This window comes from Carcharodon carcharias, chromosome 11, assembly GCF_017639515.1.
Source record: "Carcharodon carcharias isolate sCarCar2 chromosome 11, sCarCar2.pri, whole genome shotgun sequence".
NCBI classification, from domain to species: domain Eukaryota; kingdom Metazoa; phylum Chordata; class Chondrichthyes; order Lamniformes; family Lamnidae; genus Carcharodon; species Carcharodon carcharias.
In genome coordinates this window covers 50,367,621-50,383,991 of record NC_054477.1, presented here as the reverse complement: position 1 = coordinate 50,383,991, position 16,371 = coordinate 50,367,621, and the positions used below count along the sequence as shown (strand labels likewise).

At 42.3% G+C, this 16,371-nt stretch overlaps 1 protein-coding gene across 2 annotated transcripts in view; it reads right to left on the bottom strand.

Moving 5' to 3' along the window:
- usp12a (ubiquitin specific peptidase 12a) overlaps positions 1-16,371 on the bottom strand; it is a 46,722-nt gene that overhangs the window by 18,016 nt on the left and 12,335 nt on the right. Inside the window, exons 2-3 of one of the 2 annotated variants that reach the window (XM_041199558.1) lie at positions 14,411-14,491; positions 4,549-4,762 (exon numbers count right to left, since the gene is read on the bottom strand). In XM_041199558.1, the coding sequence (XP_041055492.1) occupies positions 4,549-4,762; positions 14,411-14,491 (295 nt within the window). Of the gene's footprint in view, positions 1-2,166; positions 2,275-4,548; positions 4,763-14,410; positions 14,492-16,371 lie in introns of those variants that run through there. The other variant, XM_041199559.1, reaches the window with a different exon arrangement.

The following is a 16,371-nucleotide window of genomic DNA, read 5'->3' as shown; positions in this document are numbered from 1 at the left end:
GAACTGCTTGGTGTACTGGCAGGCCTGCCAAAACATCTTTGCTCAATGTCAAAAAGCATGGAAGAGGCTGGCACCAACTTGGCACAGGGCTTTGCGCAGACCTTGTTGCCCATCCTTTTCAGCCTGTCACTTGTGTCCAAGACAAGAACACTTGCGGATTCAGCATCTGATGGCAAATACCTCAATTTCCATTGCAGCACAAGCAGAAGACACCCAACATTTGAGTACTGCAGTGGAAGCTCAGAATGAAACCATGTAGGCTCAGCTTGTGCCATGCAAGTTCAGAATCATGTCATTAGAGCCAGCCTATGGGAGAGGCAGTGGCACAGTCTGTAAGAATGATCATATTCGTGCCCCTAACACTGTAACTCTGCCAGGGATCTTGCAGCTGCCCAACAGCCAACTACCACAGGCTTCCCTCATCCATGCTTAGGTGGCACAGACAGAAACCAGGCTCAGGTCAGAGCTGTGCAAGATTGTCCTGCAAAGTCAGCAGCCTTCCTTCAGCCATACTGCAGTCACTGGGCTAGCATTGCACAACACTACGACAGGAAAACACACACAGAAGACAGGCACTAAGGAAATGCACAAGAGTGATGAGTTGACTTTTGTATGGAATAAGTGGATGGTTTGATTTAGTTCTGATGAAAGGTTAATTGTTTCTCTCCACAGATGCTGCCAGAGTTGAAGTACTTTTTATTTCAGATTTTCAGCATCCGCAGTATTTTGCTTTTGTATTGGCTTTATCTACAATTTGGTTTGAAATATTTTGTGGTGGCTTTTATTTTAGCATTGGGGCCAAGGGGACACTGTGACAGTCAGTCACAGAAGAGCGGCAAGGTGTTGGACTGTTCAAGAGAATTGGGAATACATTAGCTGCCTCCTCCCTTCTTTCTGGTCTTCTTCCTCCGCTGTTCACCATATACCTGGTAGCAAGTCTGTGCCCCAATGATGGAAAGGTTGTGCAGCATGCAACAACAAATCTTGACACATGCTCTGCTAAATACCGCAGAATTCCTCCAGAACAGTTCAGGCAGCGGAAGCACTGTTTAAGCACCCCAAAGATCTGCTCAACCATGTGGCAGCATTGCTTTCGTTATATGCAAGTTGCCCATATTTGCATCAGTTGCACACCAGAGTCATGAGCCAGCTGGTCAGCACAAAGCCTTTGTCACTCAGTAGCCAGGCTTGGCTACTTGGTTTGTCATGGTAGCTCAGATGCCAAAGGTATATCAGACTACCGCTGAATGAAGGCACCAAGATTGCTGTCAGAATACCAAGCACCAACCTGCATGACGCCGAGTTTGGTTGCACACCAGCTGAGTACTGAGGATGTGAAATCCCTTCTGGTTACAGCACATCCCAGAATTGACATCAATGTACCCTCTAGGCCATGCAGCAACATAAAAGGTTCCCACAAAGGCCACTCACAAGTCAAAAAAAATTTTAAGGATCTGCGCACTCAAACAAATCACCTGCACATTCCAAAAGATTAGATGGTACATTGATTTACATTCGGTACTTGCAAAACAACAAATGCACCATGGTGGAGTCTGCAATCCTCATGAAGCCACATGCTCGTTCACCTGCTTCGCTCAGGCAAGAGAGAATGAAATGTACTCAGTTCTTTCTGCATACAGAGTCTCAGTGGCCTCTCATATGCAACAGTGGATGAGGAACTAAGAAATGTTGCAGATGTCCCCTGCTCCAGCCTGGATGAGTCCGATGCTTTAAAAGTTCATGGCGACAGTCACTTTCACAGTTATTGGCAAAGCTGACCTCACCCTGGTCCGAGGCTGATATTCCGGCTGCAACAGGTGGTAGATTTCAATGAGTACATTCCTAGTGAAGCAGAGATGTCTAACTCACTGTTGCTGTGAGGTTGAGGTAGATGAATATGGCTTTTTGTTGAGTACCCTCCTCCCCACTTTCATTCAAGTAGCTTGTCCTCCTCTATTATGCCTTTCCTCATTCTTCCTGTCATGTTGCAGGCCAAGTGAGTGTCTGTGAGCAAGTTGTTTGTCCAGGACTCTTGCAATCAGGACCAAAGCCTTCAGAACCTGCAATACGATTCCCAATCGAAATCATCAACTTGAACTATCACTACAAACCTCACACATTTCTACAAACTCAGTAGCAACCAGCAGAAACCAATCAGCAACTAACCTGATCTCTTAGTAACGCTCATGAAGGGATTGGTGCGTGGAGGGTGGGTGGCGTGGGCAGGTGAGGGCAGTCCTTTCTGCAGCTGAACGCATCTTCAGCTGTGGGAGGTTAAGGATGAGTGCTTGCTAGAGCCCTGATCTCAACAAAAACAATGTTGGCATCAAATCAGTATTACAAAATTAACAACTTATATTTATAAAGTGCCTTTATTGTAATAAAATATTCCAAGGCACTTCACAGGAGCATTACAGTATAAAACAAAGTCTAACAGTAAGCCACATAAGGAGACATTAGGTCAGATGGCTAAAAGCTTGAACAAAAAGACAAAAAGTAATGTCTTAAAGGAGGAAATCAAGGTATAGAGGCAGAGAGGTTTGGCAGGGGTGAGGTAATGAAGAGCTTGGGACCTAGGCAACTGAAGGTACGACCACCAATGGTAAAGCGATGAAAATCGGGGATGCAACAGAGGCCAGAATTACAAGAGTGCAGATATCTCAGAGGATTGTGGGGCTGAAGGAGATTACAGAGATAGGAACAGCAAGGCCATAAAGAGACTTGAAAATGTTAGCAAATAGAGACAGTTTAAGTAAGTTAGATTTGTATTTGTGGGTGTTAGGAATGATTTCTAGCTTTAACATTTGACTTGTGTTTCTGCATTCGTGTGTTAAGAAAGGTCAAATTGAATTTTAGTTTCACTTTAAAAAGGTGATTGCAATTCTAATGAGTTTTATGACTGTAAGCTAAGTTAAGCAAATAACTGTAGAAAAAAAAAGTGCTGTTGCCCAGTAACAGGGGTCCAGAGAGGCAGGTCCCTCGCACAGAAGAGAAACAGTAGTTTGATTTTGGAAGCTGTTTGAGTTCATTTAGTTTTGAAAGTAGCTGCCAGGAGATTCTGGAGCAAAGGAGACAGATAGCCAGTCCCAAGCTAAACAAAAGACCCCAAAATCCAGGGGAGTGGAACGGAGAAGTCCCAAGGCGACCTTCTAGTCAAAGGAAGGGCAGGAACCTGGAAAAGGTCATGTTAATGAAGTTAAGAGTGAAGGGCAGAGAGAAAGGCTACAAGCTTGAGATTTAAAAAGAGACAAAAGCTGCAGAAAGCATATTTAAAGTGAGAACAGCTTCCAGGAGGCAAGAAGGTCCAAAGAGATAATTGAAGGTCTGTAACTCTTTGCTATGAGCATGTGAAGTAGTGGTACTGTTGAAGGCTGAGTTGGTGAGAAAGAGTGCATGGAAGACAGCTTGAATGCAAGTGGTGACCCTGGGAAGAGGAAAATCAGAGGGAGAATTTGAAACCATGGAAGTGAATCCTTAAGGAAGGTGACTGAGAGAAAGCATTGGTTTGGGAAAAGATTCCAAGGCAAGGTCTTGGAGAGTGGAAATTGGAAACCCTCCTGTGAAAGACAGAGTGCAGTGAGACTGGTTGGCTCACAGTGTGACAAGCATCTGGGGGGAGTTGAGGAGAGGTCCACAGCATCTGGTTGAGGTGGCATCTGTCACTAGGTTACAGAGTGTGGTGTGTCTGACAACAGGATGCCTATTGGTTTACATGGACTGTGTACTTACTGTGAACATTAAAGTATAAGATAACTTTGTAACTTGTGTTATCCTTACAAAACTGCTTATATCTGTAAAAGGTATAGTTGTGGATAAAGGAGTATTGCAATACAGTTAATCTTTTCTTGTTGAATAAATATTTTATTCTTTTGTTAAAAGTTTATTAGTTGATTCCCGTGACTCTATTCAGTAGCTACTTTCCAAGTATCTGAACAAACAAATTAAAAGTTAAGATCTATCTAGCTGGGTTCCACTCTGGGATCAGGCTTGTCCAGGGGTAACCTCAGCTGGGATCATAACAAAAACAAGGGTGAGAGTATACCCTGATTGATATCACAATCTTCCTAATCTGCATAATTCTGTGACATGCATCTGCATCTTTGCTAAAGACCTGTGCAAGATGGCATCCAGCTCAGCCTGCAACAATGTATATGCAGTGCAAACAATTCTGAAACAAGAATGGCACCTGTAGCACAAAAATTATACAAAGATAGTCAAAATGTTTTACCATTAAAGAATTACAGTACTAGTATTATTCAACGTTCAGATAATCTGTAAATGTTGTGATCGATTTTCCAACTATTGCATCATTCAAATAATAAAATCTAAGCCGGGATACTACAGCAAGGCAAAAATTGTCAAATTGTTGGCTTTCTCCATGTTGATTTCCCCAACATTTAACTATTTTACAATGATCAACCATCGCCACTTATTTTGTTAGTAACCAAGTGTCAGCATGTAAAATCAGGGGTGTTTGTCAGACTGATTATATCCTGACATTTATTCACAAGTCAGACTGACCTTGTCTCCCTTGTATAAGAATCTTACCATTTTCTTTCCGCAGTCTCGTTATAAACTTTTTTGGAGGTATTACACCAACTTTCTTCTTTTGTGTAGCTATATTGTGGAAGAGATCTGCCAAGCACGTGAGTAAGTTTTCCTTTCTCCTGGGTTGATTCTTGTAGGCTAGAACTTTCTCTCGAAATGGACGGCAAAAATAAAGTGCTTGAAGGACTGAATTACAGTAGCAGGTATTCCCAAACTAATAGCACAAGAGAGGACAAACAAGCTGAAATCAGTCACAAGATAAAGTCAAAAACAGTTCTGAAAAATATAACTCTTCACGCAAAGATAAAAGCAAAATACTGCGGATGCTGGAAATCTGAAACAAAAACAAAAATACCTGGAAAAACTCAGCAGGTCTGACAGCATCTGCGGAGAGGAATACAGTTGATGTTTTGAGTCCGTATGACTCTTCATCAGAACTAAGGAAATAGAGAAATGAGGTGAAATTTAAGCTGGTAGAGGGGGATGGGAGTTTTTGTCTATGACATCTTTGGCAATCTTTTCTTTGCCTCCACCTATCACTGGCCCCCTATCCAGCTCTACCTGTCCCACCCCCCTCTACCAGCTTATATTTCACTTCATTTCTCTATTTCCTTAGTTCTGATGAAGAGTCATACGGACTCGAAACATCAACTGTATTCCTCTCCGCAGATGCTGTCAGACTTGCTGCGTTTTTCCAGGTATTTTTGTTTTTGTAACTCTTCACACAGTTGTATGAATAAATGATTGGAACTTAGTGCTAGAATCATATATCTCAAGACTGAATTTTTCTTTTACAATATGAAGAGCCACAGCATGATCAGGACATTTGGATGCTAATCTGAGATTTTTCTTTTTAAAGTTTACCTTGGAACTGTCATCAAACAGGTTTCTTCCAAGAAATCACCTGAACTTTATGGTACTGGAAGATCTGTTTGTTTCTTTTGAACTGCAAAGAATTTAATTGATGAAAAGTTGGAAGGAAAAAGGCAATTACATGGCAGAGGCAAACCTGAAGTTTGAACCTGTGGTTTTGCTTTCAGTCTTGTTGGGGAACAAGCTGAGGAAAGAAGCTACCCTGGTTGGCTCCTCCTCTCTATCTTGCCTAAAATGGTGTGTGGCTATCAACCCTGCAGCCAGAGAACATTCATTTTAGTGCAACTAGTCTCAATTTGGACCTGCACAGCTGAGGTAATTGGTGAGAAATTGCAGACATCCACCAGCACACAACGGAACACCAGGTCGACAGCTTTGAGACACTTATTTTATAATGCCCATCCGCTAAAGCCCATCTTTGCAGAGACTATCCATTTGTCCTTTGTTTGTCCGTGCGCTCTTTAGGAAAAGATAGATAGTTATATTTCCCAATTACAGTTGTGTGTTAACAAGTACTTGCAACTTGTTAAAAGAAGTTTTGTTTCAAAATAAATCATTGAGTTTTTGAAAGAAGCCTGGTCAGAGTCTCTTTTCATCTGGGTACTAGAGGTATAGGTACACAATTGGCCATTTCGGTGAGAAAATTAAACATTTAAATTAATGGTACAGCCTGCAGGGTAGTGGGGCTTGATCATTCGCGCACTCCTCCCGTCCCAGTCATAACACTAGCCCTTCAGACGTGATGCCAATTTTAATATTTACTTCTATCTATTGTTAACCAAAATGTTATCTTGCAGTTCTTATATTTTCCAACCCAGGTAGCATAACAGTACAAAAGTTACTTTGTGCATTACAAAAATTATAATGAAAAAATTGCATATTACTATGTGTACATACATTAAAAAAAGAATCAAATTGTTCTTCAATTTTGGAAGTTCCAGGGTTTTAAATTATTGAGACACTGAGCCATAATTTCCTGAACCTAACACACAGGAATTAGTTATAATGCAGGTTTCAATACAGTCTTTTAAAAAAAGTGATAAATTTTAACATTGCCAGCAACCTCAAGAAATCTCAACGATGCTGATATAAAAACAGAAAAGGCTGGGAAAACTCAGCCGGTCTGACAGCATCAGTGGAGAGAGAAACAGAGTTAATGTTTCGATTCCGTATGACTCTTCTTCAGTATTGCTCTTCTCTCTGACAGCTCTGAAGAAGTCACACGGACTCGGACCATTAACTCTGTTTCTCTCTCCACAGATGCCAGACCTGAGTTTTTCCAGCATTTTCTGTTTTCATTTCAGATTTCCAGCATCCGCAATGTTTTGTTTTTATCAATTATGCTGATGTCTGGTGACCTTAGGTCTGCATTCAAATGCTTGCATATAAATGTACACCAACATACGATTTGTGTAAACCCAAGAATCTTGGCATGAGTTATTCTTTGTATGGGGAGTGGAGCTTTGTAAATGAAGGCAGAGTATTTTGGTAGTTGCATCTTGGAGGCAGTGTAAATGATTGTGGACATTTATTTCATCTAGATCATTTTGGCATAAAACTGGTGCAAATCAATTTTATGTAAATTCCCTCCAAACTAATGGTGTAACTTCACTCTTACACCATAGTTATGTAGAATCTTTGCAGGAATTTCCTGGTCATTCAGCACAATTATTGATTTTCCAAACTGGAGCCAATTAAAATCAAAATCAGCTCTACAGGTAAATATTATGCACTTATCATAAGCCACTTGGCCTATTTTAGGGGAAAAAATATGACATTAAATGTTCGGATAATTCCCATTTCACTGTTACAGTACAATGTGGATACTCTAACACGTAAGCCAATGATGGCCTTTGCCAGTGCTTCTGTTCCTCTTCATTGATCAATTGAACTGATAAGTTTAGAGACTGACCATGAGGTTCTGTCCCTCCACCAATCCTAGTCTCCAGAATGTTTGTGATATTTTAGCAAACAATGACTGTGGGGTTATAAAGAATACAGAAAGGCAAACTGGATTTGGATTTCCACAAGGCATTTGGTATGGTGTCTCATCAAAGGTTATTGTGGAAAATAAAAGCTCATCGTGTAGGAAGTAACGCATTAGCATGCACAGAAGATTGGCTGGCTGGCAGAAAACAGGGTATGCACAAATGGGTCTTTGTCTGATTGGCAGGATGTGACAAGTGGAGTCCCACAGGAGTCCATGCTACAGCCTCAACCTTTTACAATTTGCATCAATGACTTAGATGAGGACAGCAAAGGCATGGTGGCTAAATTTGCAGATGGCACAAAGACAGATAGGAAAATATGTTGTGAGGAAGACACAAGGAGTTTGCAGACAGATATAGATAGGGTGAGCAAGTACGCAAAAATCTGGCAGATGGAGTACAACGTGGGAAAATGTAAAGTTGTTCACTTTGGCAGGAGGAATAAAAAAGGGCACAGTATTACTTAAACGGAGAACAACTGCAGAATTCCAAGATGCAGAGGGATCTAGATGTTCAAGTGCATGAGTCACAAAAAGTTAGTATACAGATACAGCAGGTAATCAAGGCTAATGGAATACCATCCTTCATTACGAGAGGAATTGAACATAAATGTAAGGATGTTATGCTTCAGTTATACAGGGCATTGATGAGACCGCATCTTGAATACTGTATGCAGTTTTGGTCTCCTTATTTAACGAAGGATGTAAATGCATTGCAGGCAGTTCAGAGGTGGTGTACTAGATTGATACCTGGAAAAAGTGGGCTGTCTTATGAGGATAGGTTGGACAGGCTGGGCTGGTTTCCACTGGAATTTTGAAGTATATAAAGATCCTGAACGGTCTTGCCAAGGTCGACTTGGAAAGGATACTTCCTCTTATGGGTGAGTTCAGAACTAGGGGTTGTCCTTATAGGACAGAGATGAGGAGAATTTTTTTTTTTCTTGAGGGTTGTACAACTTTGGAACTCTCTGCCTCAGAAAGCAGTGGAAAAGGGGTCACTGAATATTATTAGGGCAGAGGTAGATTGATTCCCTTGCCTAACAAGGATCTAAGGATATCGGGGGTAGATGGGAATATGGATTTTGAAACAAACAGATCAGCCATGATCTTATTGAATGGCGGAGCAGGCTCAAGGGGCCGAATGGCCTACTTCTGCTCGTATGTAACTTTTAGCACTGATTCGCCCACGAATAGTCGTTGGTGAAAATCTCTTTTAGTTGTCTATTAAGAACCTTAAGCAAATGCTTGAGTAGTTGATTCTCAACTTTGTTCCTATATACACACACAATGTGAAAGTGCACTAAAATATGATTAACACTCATATGGCTATCTTACTCAGACCAACTACAAGATTGGATGCAGTGAAAATTGCCATTCCGTTCAAGTGGGGCCAGCGAAGAGGAACATGGTACTGATAGGAGACAGTATAGTCAGGGGGATAGACACTGTTCTCTGCAGCCATCACTGGGAGCTCTGCAGGTTGTATTGCCTGCCCAGAACCAGGATGAAGGACATCTCCTCGCGACTGGAGAGGAACTTGAAACGGGATGGTGAGTTTTCAGTTGCCGTGGTCCACATGGGAATCAATGACATAGGTAGAACCAGGAATGATGTTCTGTTGAGAGAATTTGAGGAGTTAGGGCCTAAATTAAAAAGCAGAACATCAAAGGTAATCATCTCTGGATTACTACCTGGGCCATATGCAAATTGGAATAGGGTCAAGCAGATTAGAGAATTAATCCCCATGACTCAAAGAATGGTGTGGGAAGGAGGAGTTTCAAATTCATGGGGCTTTGATTCATGAGGCACTGGTATCAGTACTCAGGGAAGAGTGGGCTAATCTGTTGGAAGAGTCTCTGCTTGAAAACCAGGTTGGGATCAGTGATCTGGCCAATTGTATAACTAGGGCTATGGACAGAGCTTCAAACTAACAGGGAGGAGGGTTCGAGTGGAGTAAAATTTAGAAATTCAAAGAGAAAGGTCGCGGTATCAGAACATTTTAGCAAAGTGGATAAAGACAGCAAGAGTGGAACAGGAAGATACAGAGTTTAACAAAAATTATACAGCAATGAATGTCACTGGAGGGAATAGAAGTTAAAAACAGTAGCAAGTCTGAATTTTGGGAATGTTTTAGAAACCAGCAGAGGGCCACCAAAAAGTTGATAAAAGGAAAAAATATGAGTGTAAACTACCCAGAAATATAAAAAACAGATAAGAGCTTTTATAAAGTATATAAAAAGGAAGAGTGTAGCTAAAGTAAACGTTGACCCCTTAGAAGCAGACAGGAGAAATCATCATGGAAGATGAGAGAATGGCAGAGGCATTCAACAAATATTGTGTGTCTGTCTTCCCTGTAAAAGAAACAAGTTTCATACCAGAAATAGACAGTAACCTAGGGGCTAAAAGAGTGAGGAAATTAATGAAATTAATATCAGCAGAAAAAAGTATTGGCGAAATTTAAGGGACTAAAATCCAACAAATCTCTGGGACTTGATAGCCTACACTCTCAGATTCTGAAAGAGATAGCTGCAGAGATGGTGGATGCGCTAGCTATGATTTTCCAAATTCCTTAAGATTCGGGAACGGTCCCATTAGATTGGAAGTTGGCAAATGTTACACTGTTTTTCAAGAAGGAGGGAGAGAGAAAACAGGCCAGTTAGCCTAAAATCAAATGCTGGGCTCTATTATTAAGGAAGTGTTAACATTGTACTTAGAAAAGCATTCTGTGATTAGAACAAGTCAACATGATTTTATTAAACGGAAATTTAGAGTTGAGTATGTAACTAGTCAGGTAGATAAAGGGGAACCTAGATTTCCAAAAGACCACACAAAAGGTTAATAGACAAACAAAGGCTAAAGAGGTGGGGTGATATTTTAGCATGGATAGAGGATTGGTTAACAGATAGAGAGCAGAGAGTGGGGATAAATGGAGCTTTTTCCAAATTGGCAGGCAGTGAATAGTGGAGTGCTGAATAGCCTCAGCTATTTAATGACTTAGATGAAGAGACAAAGAGTAATGTACCAAAGTTTGCTGATGATACTAAACTAGGTGGGAAGGTAAGCTGTTGGGAGGAGACAGAGAGGCTATAAAGAGATATAGACAAGTTGAGCGAGCAACAAGATGGCAGATGGAGTATAATGTAGGGAAGTGTGAAGTTAGTCACTTTGGTTTTAAGAATAGAAAAGCAGAATGTTTTTTAAAAGATGTGAAACTTGTAAGTGTTAATGTTCAAAGAGACCTGGGTATGCTCGTACAAGGAACACAGAAAGCTAGCAAGCTGGTGCAGCAAGCAATTAGGAAGGCAAATGGCATGTTGGCCTTTATTTTGAGGGGACTGGAGTACAGGAATAAAGAAGCCTTGTACAATTGTGCAGCGTTTTGGTGAGACTCGCTTCCAGAATACTGTGCAGTTTTAGTCTTCACATTCAAGAAAGGATATGAAATTAATTATACAAAATTAACAGAGACTGTGTCTTCAACGCAAGTGTCCTCAACTCCATCCCGCAGAATGCTACCCACCACCACCTTAGCACAACCCCAACCCAGTACGAAGTGGAAAAAGTCATCAGGAGTAGATGGAATCCCCGCTGAAGCACTAAAGCATGGTAGAGAAGGACTATTGGTGCAAATACATGGCCTCATATCCCTTATCTAGAAGGAGGAGAGCATGCCAGGAGGAGATCTCAAAGACACTGTAATCGTGACCATCAAGAAAGGTGACAAGTCTGACTACAGTAACTATAGAGGACTCTCTCTGCTGCCAGCCACAAGAAGGTCATCGCAAGAAGCCTCTTCATTTGACTTCTCCCTGTGGCTGAAGAGCTCCTCCCAGATTCACAATGCGGATTCTGCCCACTGAGGGGCACAACAGACACGATCTTCACCGTGTGGCAACTGCAAAGGAAATGCAGGAAATGGCACTAACTCTTGTACATGGCCTTTTCTGACCTCACAAAAGCCTTCAACATTGTCAACATTGGGCTGCCCCCAAAAGTTTGTCACCATCCTCCGCATGCTCCACAATGACATGCAAGCCGTGATCCTGACCAACGGATCCACCACAAACCCAATCCACGTTTGGACCAGGGTCAAGCATGGCTGTGTCATCGCACCAATACTGCTCTTGATCTTCTTTGCTGCAATGCTCGATCTCACCCTCAGCAAACTCCCCGCTGGAGTGGAGCTAAACTACAGAACAAGTGGGAATCTGTTCAACATCCACCGCTTGCATGCCAGATCTAAGATCGGCCCACCCTCTGTCACTGAATTACAGTATGCAGACAATGCTTGCGCCTATGCATACTCAGAGGCCGAGCTCCAAGCCATGGTCAACACTTAACACTTTCACTCAGGTGTACAAAAGAATAGGCCTATCACTAAACATCCGTAAAACAAAGGTACTCTACCAACCTGCTCCCTCCACACATACACACACACACACATCCCCCCCCCCCCCCCCCCCCCCCCCCACCCCCCGCGGGTTATCAAAATCCACAACGAGGACTTGGGCAATGTGGACCATTTTCCAAACCTTGGAAGCCTACTATCAACAGAGACAGATATCGACAATGAGGTTCAACGCTGCCTTCAGTGTGCCTGCACAGCCTTCGGCCTCCTGAGGAAGAGAGCGTTTGAAGACCAGGACCTCAAACCTGGCACCAAGCTCATGGCCTACAGAGTAGTAGTGATACTCGCCCTCCTATATGGCTCAGAGAAGTGGACTATGTACAGCAAGCATTTCAAAACTCTGGAGAAGTACCACCAGCATTGCTTCCGCAAGATCCTACAAATCCATTGGCAGGATAGGCGCACCAACATCATTATTCTCACTCAGGCCAACATCCCCAGCATCAAAGCATTGACCACGCTCATCAGCTCCAATGGGCAGGCATCATCCGCATGCCTGACATGAGACTCCTGATGCAAGCGCTCTACTCGGAGCTTCGACATGGCAAGCAAGCCCCAGCAGAGCAAAGGAAAGGCTTCAAGGATACCCTCAAAGCCTCCTTGAAAAAGTGCAACATCCCACTGGCATTTTGGAATCCCTAGCCCACTCAAAGTGGAGGGAAAGCATCCAGAAAGCATCAATCTCATCGCCAAAGGCTAGCAGAAGCCAAGCATTGACAGCAAAAGGAGCACTTAGCAACCTGGGCACCTCATCCACCCATTTCCCCCATTCCATCCTGATTAATCCACAGATTCCTGAAGGTAGCAGGGCAGGTAGATAAGGTAATTACAAAGACTTATGGGGTACTTGCCTTTATTTGCCGAGGCATAGAATAAAACAGCAGGGAGGTTATGCTGGAAATGTATAAAACACAACTAGAGTACTGCGTGCAGTTCTGGTCACCACATTATAGGAAGGATGTGATTGCACTGGACAGGGTGCAGAGGAGATTTACCAGGATACTGGGTTTGGATGGTCTGAGCCATGGAGGAAAGATTGGATAGGCTGGGGTTGTTTTCCTTGGAGCAGCAAAGGTTGAGAGGGAATCTGATAGGGGTGCATAAGATTATGAGGGGCATAGATAGGGTGGTTACGAAGGCACTTTTTCCATTAGTAGAGGGGTAAATAACCAGGGGACATAGATTTAAGGTAAGAGGTAGAAGGCTAAGAGGGAAGTTGAGGGGAATATTTTTCACCCAGAGGATGGTGGGAGTCTGGAACTCATTATCTGAAAGGAAGGTTGAGTCAGATACCCTCATAACATTGAAGAAGCATTTAGATATTCACTTGCATTGCCATAGTCTCCAGGGCTATGGGCCAAGCGCTGGAAAATGGGATTAGTGTAGTCAGATCTTTATTGACCAGCATGGACATGATGGGCTTACCTCTTTCTGTACTGTAAACATCTATGAGGGCATGAGACTCCCTACCACCATCTGCCCCACCTGTGACAGAGACTGTAGGTCACACATTGGATTCTTCAATCACCCGAGAACTCATTTTTACTGTGGAAGCAAGTCATCAAGTCATCCTTGACCTCGGGGGGGAGATGAAGAAGATGATGACGAAGAACTGTACAGTTTTGGTCTTCACATTTCAGAAATGATACATACACATTGAAGATGGTACAGTGAAGGTCCCTGGGATGAAGAGGTTGTCCTATAATGTGAGGCTTAGCAAATTGGGCTGATGTCCTCTGAATGGTGCAATCCCATTGAAACCTACAAAACTCTGAAGGAGTTTGATAGGGTAGACTTAGAGAATTTTTTTTTGCTAGTCGGGGAGTCTAAAAACAGAGGCATGGTCTCAAAATAAGGGGCCAATCGTTTAGGATGGGATGAGGAGAAATTACTTCACTCAAACAGTTGTATGTATTAGGAATTCTTAGGAACCCAAAAGGGTTGTGGATGGTTGTAGTAAAGCTGGGATAGACAAATTTTTAGTCTCTCAGGGGATTCAGGGATATAGAGAGCAGACGAGGAAATGGAGTTGAAGCCCAAGATCAGCCATGATCATAATATAAAGGCAAAATACTGCAGATGCTACAAATCTGAAACAAAAACAAAAGATGCTGGAAAACCTCAGCAGATCTGACAGCATCTGTGTGGAGAGAAAGACAGAGTTAACGTTTCGAGTCCGTATGACTCTTAGTTCTGAAGAAGAGTCATACAGACTCGAAACGTTAACTCTGTCTTTCTCTCCACAGATGCTGTCAGACCTGCTGGGTTTTTCCAGCATTTTTCTTTTTGTTTCAGCCACGATCATATTGAATGCTGTGCTCCTGCTCCTTTTTCTTATGTTCATCAAAAATGTATTAAATGCATAAGTACTTTTGTTAAGAATAAAATATTAGTCAGAACAACATAGAGGAGCTCTACATCTCTTGTATCTCATCCAACTGACCTGGATGTGCTAAGTGCAGTCACAGTTTGACAAAAGGTAAGTAGTTAACTCCCCATACCCACACCATTAAGTACACAAATATACATTAAAAATGCCTTTAACGATTTAGTCCCTTTTAAGGACATTTATAAAATCAGTCCTCTCCACTTACATTGACTAAACCAAAATAATGTTCATTGACTGGAAACTGTTCTGGCCCAATCTCTTTCTCCAAAGCAGAGGCATTGATGCCCTAGTAAAAAAGAAGAAAGGGAAAATAGTTAAACAATTTGTGCTCATCTGCTTGCTGTAAACAACAGTAGAGGTGAAAAGTGGATAGACTGTATTTTACATACAAAGCTGAACAGTTAACACAAAGTTTATAGGCCCTGCTGGTATCTTCACCAACATCTGAAGTCCAGGGTTCAGTCAGGGCAGAACCTTTAGGTTCCTACTGTACAATTAGAGTCATGTTGGCCCACTAAACTGCTAACATGTGCACTTCCTTGTGAAGGTTTCACGTTGGCCCACTAAACTGCTAACATGTGCACTTCCTTGTGAAGTTTATTTTTATCATACTACACAGGACTTTACCCTAAGACTTAAGTATGTGATAGAGCTACTTACAGAGACTAATAGGAGAATAAAGCAGACATGATTACTTATTTACATAAATGCCAAACTCAGCCTTGAAAGATTTTTTATCATGAGTAATCAAACTGTTCAAATGTTAACTATTTTTATTATCAGGCAAGTGCAATGGCCAAAGCCGATCTGACCCAGCTGTACGGTTTAAGTATCAATGATTTTTAAATATATCATTTCCTCTGGTGGCATTAATTTCATTTCATTATCATAGAGAATACTTCATCCTTGCCTTTCTTACCTCTCCAACTGACTATCCTAATGATCTCCTGGATGACCTCCCATCACTTGAACTCATCCAAAACTCTGCTGTATCCTGTGAGTTCTATTCACCCTTGTGCTCGCTGACCTCATCAGCTTCCAATGGAGTCCAGCAACACCTCAATTTTAAAATTTTTGTTCCTGTTTTAAAATCCCTCCATGCCCTTGACCATCCCTTTCTGTGGCAGGATTTGGGCTAAACGGACCCAATTTTAAGGGAAAATGGCACCATTATCATGGGTGATGATTATTTCCGAATGGACGAGAGCGCAAAGCAACAGGCCATCAACAAGCACCTGTGCAATGGCAGCCCCACGATTTACAGGTGCCTCCCCTGGGATAGATCTAGAGGTAAAACAAAAACAGAATTACCTGGAAAAACTCAGCAGGTCTGGCAGCATCAGCGGAGAAGAAAAGAGTTGACGTTTCGAGTCCTCATGACCCTTCGACAGAACTGTTCTGTCGAAGGGTCATGAGGACTCGAAACGTCAACTCTTTTCTTCTCCGCCGATGCTGCCAGACCTGCTGAGTTTTTCCAGGTAATTCTGTTTTTGTTTTGGATTTCCAGCATCCGCAGTTTTTTTGTTTTTGTATAGATCTAGAGGTGATTGCTACATGGAAGATTGTTGTTTCCAGAGAGCAGCAGGAGATGGGTGGAAGTGAACAACTGCTGTGTTGTCAGCAGGATGTGCGTACAATGCCGGAAGCACTTCAAAATGATCTTCTGAGGGTTGGCAAGTAAGTGTGATGCAAAACTCAGATGAAAGGTCTCCAGTTCTGTAATGATCAGCACACCCATGAGCTGAGCAGCCTGAGGGCACAGACTGCCCAGGAACACGGAATATACGATTACCCTTGAGCACTTCTGGAGGTTGTGGAGGAAGACACCATGGTCTTAACTCTCTCGCTCTTTATCTTGCAGGAGAAAAGAACACAACTCCAGAGAAAGGGCTTGTTCAGATGGTGGGTCCCAATTCAGGCTATTTTAAAAATCCATGCAGAAAGAGGTGGCCCTTCACATTGCCAGGGTGGCAGTACTTCAGGAAGTCAGCAATGGTGAAATGGGAACCCATCCAAGACAGGATGAAATTATCTTTAAATGTTAAGTGATTGAAATGGAGTTTCCTTCCCTTTATTTGCCAACACATAAGCTCGAATGGCCTACTACAGTTCTGCAGAAGCATGACTGAGGCATGTTTTCTGAGCAAGCTTATGTCCACCATAGGG